This window comes from Bufo gargarizans, chromosome 3 (assembly GCF_014858855.1).
Source record: "Bufo gargarizans isolate SCDJY-AF-19 chromosome 3, ASM1485885v1, whole genome shotgun sequence".
Classification (NCBI taxonomy): domain Eukaryota; kingdom Metazoa; phylum Chordata; class Amphibia; order Anura; family Bufonidae; genus Bufo; species Bufo gargarizans.
In genome coordinates this window covers 551901691-551906496 of record NC_058082.1, presented here as the reverse complement: position 1 = coordinate 551906496, position 4806 = coordinate 551901691, and the positions used below count along the sequence as shown (strand labels likewise).

Below are 4806 nucleotides of genomic sequence, written 5' to 3'. Positions count from 1 at the left end.
GCAAAAAGATAGAAATTGTCCTATCTTTTTGCGGAACGGCCAGATTGCGGACCTATTAAAGTGAATGGGTCTGCGATCCGCTGCCCCACGGACGGTGTGCAGGAAGCCTTACTCTAATAAAAGTTAAGTTTTATAAAATAAGCCCAAAAACAGGGGCTTTATGTACTTTTGGGAGTTTTAATTGCATCATTTTGGGGAACTTGCCACTTTTTGATTATATTTTATTCCCTTTTGTGAGGCGGAGGTGACCACAAAGATGGCAGCTCTGGTACTGGGGTGTTTCACTAATATTTTAGGTATTTTCAGACGCGATTACACCAATTATTTTTTTTTTGTCCCTTTAAGGGTCTCGAACCGGCGACATTCCCATCTGAGGGGTTAAACCGCAGGGCTGTGCTGCGGTTTATGGCCGTACAGTACAGTTTCAAAGCCGTGCAGCCAAATAACCGCACAGCTGGGGGTTGGGGGACACGCTGGGACTTGTACTGCGGCCGTTAAAACTGCTGAGACTACGTCACTAATGACCGGAGGAGCAGAACTCATCGCCTCATGACTCCTCTCAGGGCGACCGCGCCTTTTCGTTTACATCACGTGATCGCTTTGGAGCACACCACGCTTGGGACGGGGGATGTTTATTTCCAGGTGCTGTCGGCAGAATGACATGCCGCGCCGTATGCTGGGAACATCACCCCTCTGTGCTCCCGATGGTTTCTTCCGCTCAGGATATATAATGGCGCCCAGGTCAATCAGCTGACTGTTAGTCAGGATGCCGATCGCTGGGGGTCTAGGAGGCGCTAAGCCGGCAACGGAGGAGGTGCAGGGGCTCTGCGACCAGGTGAGTGCGGGCGTGTCCTCCTGTGCTGTTAGGCCTTGGGGTGTGGACTGCAGTCGGCGGCAGCTGATCTGTGGGATTCTGCCCCTGCTATCTACCTGTCCCGATAACCATGTAGTCATGTGACTCTGCTAGTGGGAGTACATGAGGACCAGTTGTATGACTTGCAGTTTGGATGGTTTATAGGTAATGGACTGGGACCAGAAGCCCCTGTAATGGGAGGGAGTTGGAGCACCCATGGGTGGTGGGTGCTGCTGTGGCTGACCCTGCGGCTGTGTATTTAGCGCCGTAGAGCGGTTCCACTGATGTCACTTGGGGGCTCGTTACGTCTAATATTTATAGCTACTGGCCCTTTAAGGCCGAACACTGCGCTGACGCGCGAGACCGCAGCTCGGAGCATTGTTCACACCTGATACTTTGGGAAATGAAGGCACTGTTTTAATTCACAGGAGCAAGCCGAGATCTCGAAGAATTCAAGCAGAAATTCTACCCAAGTTTTAGAATTTCAGATTCTGTAGGAATTAAAGGGCATCTGTCAGCAGTTTTGCACCTATGACGCCGGCCGACCTGTAACATGTGCACTCGGCAGCTGAAGACCTCTGTGTTGGTCCCATGTTCCTATGCGCCCAAATTGCTCAGAAAAGCGATTATTTAATATATGCAAATGAGCTTCTAGGAGCAACGGGGGCGTTACCATTACACCCAGAGGCTCCGCCCTCTGCAGATGTCATGCTCCCTCCTTAGGCAGAACCAGGCAGTGAAAACCTCATCACACCTGGACCTGTCAAAGTGGCGACCATGCGGCAGTTGCAGAGGGCGGAGCCTCTAGGTGTAATGGTAACGCCCCTGTTGCTCTTAGAGGCTCATTTGCATATAATAAACCTCATGTTCATATGAGCCCGTATTGCTGAGAAACATGGGGCCAACACGGATGTCTTCAGCTGCCAAGTGCACATGTTAGGCTACTTTCACACTTGCGCTTGATCGGATCCGATCATATTAATGCAGACAGAGGCTCCGTTCAGTACGGATCCGTCTGCATTAATAACTTAGAAAAATTTCGCAAGTGCGCAAGATGCCTGAGCGGATCCGTCCAGACTTTCAATGTAAAGTCAATGGGGGACGGATCCGCTTGAAGATTGAGCCATATGGTGACATCTTCAAGCGGATCCGTTCCCATTGACTTACATTGTAAGTCTGAACGGATCCGCTCGCCTCCGCACGGCCAGGCGGACACCCGAACGCTGCAAGCAGCGTTCAGCTGTCCGCCTGTCCGTGCGGAGGCGAGCGGAGCGGAGGCTGAACGCCGCCAGACTGATGCAGTCTGAGCGGATCCGCGTCCATTCAGACTGCATCAGGGCTGGACGGAGGCGTTTGGGTCCGCTCGTGAGCTCCTTCAAACGGAGCTCACGAACGGACCCATGAACGCTAGTGTGAAAGTAGCCTAACAGGTCAGCCGGTGTCATAAGTGCAAAACTGCTGACAGATGCCCTTTAGGCTTTGTGTGTCCCTTTAAGACCAGATGTCCCTGGTGGTTGTGTGGCCGCCCCTTCCGGTGACTCATCTCCACTTGATGTTTGCGGTGTTTTGGTCATGTGACTAATCTGCACACGGTTCATGATCCTGAGTCACCGGGTGGGTGGTGTCGTCTCTGCAGGGTCACCTGTCCCCCCCCGACCATGGAGATCTCCCACGCCCTGCTGACTGTGAAAGGGTTAATGTGAGACCTCAGATCAGCGGCTGACGCGGCGTCCTCTTCTCTTCCAGGTGAAGGCCGAGGTGGAGGAGAAACACGGCAAGAAATACTCCACGTATGTGGCCACCGAGTACAAGACCCAGTGCGTGGCCGGCACCAACTACTTCGTTAAGGTAATGGGGGAGGGGGCCCTTGTTAACCCCCCCCCCCCCCCCCCGGCTGCCGTAGCCGCGGTGTAACCGTCTCTCGTCTGTTTTCAGGTCCAAGTGGGCGATGACCAATACATCCACCTGCGCCTGTACAAGAACCTCCCCCACGCGGGCGAGAAGCTCAGCCTCTCCGCCTCCCAGGCCGGGAAGACCAAGGAGGAGGAGATCGTCCACTTCCAGTAGTCCCCCCTCCCCCGCATCCTACTAGACTCTGCTTCAGTTCTATCTCCTATAATGCAGCCATCTGATGGCTTCCTCCCCCGCTCCGGGGCCAATGCTCGGACGGGGCCCCTGCACAATAAAGACATTTCTTACTAATGGTGTGTGATTTCGTCTGATCCCTCTAGTTCTGTGTCTGGGGTGTCGCCACTGACGGGGCGGATACTGTGGGAGACGACCCCTCCTGCTGCGTTACTTCCCCAGTTCAAGCCACAACTGGCACCACTGCCAGGCGGCTGGTTCTGAGCAGCTGTGTTTCCTGCAACCGCCACCAGGGGGAGCTCACTGTATGGGGGGCAGTCCTGTGAGGGTCTCTGTAATTGTATCAGTTTAAGGGGGCTTCTACTCCTTAGAACAGAGGTGGGCAACCTCCTGCACTCCAGCTGTTGTGAAACTACAACTCCCAACATGCATACTTGTAGGGGTGGGCGATATGGCCTAAAATCTATATTGCGATATAATTTTAAGCATGTGCGATATATTGTTTCTATATTTGGGGGGCGTGTTTAAACTTTTTTTTTTTTTTACTTTTTATTTAATAACTATTAGCCTCCTTAAGGGCTAGAACCCTTGTCATATTCACCCTAATAGAGCTCTATCAGGGTGAATAGGACTTTACACTCTCCCTGCTGCTCTGTGCTTTGTGCACACAACAGCAGGGAGCTGATCCTCCTCCCCCTCCCCTCCCCTCCCCTAAACGGTGCCATCCACAGACCCCCTCCCCTAAACGGTGCCATCCACAGACCCCCTCCCCTAAACGGTGCCATCCACAGACCCCCTCCCCTAAACGGTGCCATCCACAGACCCCCTCCCCTAAACGGTGCCATCCACAGACCCCATCCCCTACACGGTGCCATCCACAGACCCCCTCCCCTAAACGGTGCCATCCACAGACCCCCTCCCCTAAACGGTGCCATCCACAGATCCCCCCCCTCCCCTAAACGGTGCCATCCACAGACCCCCTCCCCTAAACGGTGCCATCCACAGATCCCCCCCCCTCCCCTAAACGGTGCCATCCACAGATCCCCCTCCCCTCCCCTAAACGGTGCCATCCACAGATCCCCCCCCCCCTCCCCTAAACGGTGCCATCCACAGATCCCCCCCCCCCTCCCCTAAACGGTGCCATCCACAGATCCCCCCCCCCCTCCCCTAAACGGTGCCATCCACAGATCCCCCCCCCCTCCCCTAAACGGTGCCATCCACAGATCCCCTCCCCTCCCCTAAACGGTGCCATCCACAGATCCCCCTCCCCTCCCCTAAACGGTGCCATCCACAGATCCCCCTCCCCTCCCCTAAACGGTGCCATCCACAGATCCCCCTCCCCTCCCCTAAACGGTGCCATCCACAGATCCCCCTCCCCTCCCCTAAACGGTGCCATCCACAGATCCCCCTCCCCTCCCCTAAACGGTGCCATCCACAGATCCCCCTCCCCTCCCCTAAACGGTGCCATCCACAGATCCCCCTCCCCTCCCCTAAACGGTGCCATCCACAGATCCCCCTCCCCTCCCCTAAACGGTGCCATCCACAGATCCCCCTCCCCTCCCCTAAACGGTGCCATCCACAGATCCCCCTCCCCTCCCCTAAACGGTGCCATCCACAGATCCCCCTCCCCTCCCCTAAACGGTGCCATCCACAGATCCCCCTCCCCTCCCCTAAACGGTGCCATCCACAGATCCCCCTCCCCTACAACGGTGCCATCCACAGATCCCCCTCCCCTCCCCTAAACGGTGCCATCCACAGATCCCCCTCCCCTCCCCTAAACGGTGCCATCCACAGATCCCCCTCCCCTCCCCTAAACGGTGCCATCCACAGATCCCCCCCTCCCCTAAACGGTGCCATCCACAGATCCC

General features: G+C 55.6%; 1 protein-coding gene across 1 annotated transcript; it reads left to right on the top strand.

Annotated features, from left to right (window-relative positions):
* Positions 1–683: 683 nt before the first annotated feature.
* On the top strand, positions 684–3055 carry CSTA (cystatin A). The gene is made up of 3 exons (XM_044284142.1): positions 684–835; positions 2600–2701; positions 2789–3055. Exons 1-3 carry the CDS (start codon positions 767–769, stop codon positions 2918–2920), a joined length of 303 nt encoding a protein of 100 aa, XP_044140077.1. The 5' UTR covers positions 684–766; the 3' UTR covers positions 2921–3055.
* The last annotated feature ends 1751 nt before the right edge of the window (positions 3056–4806 follow it).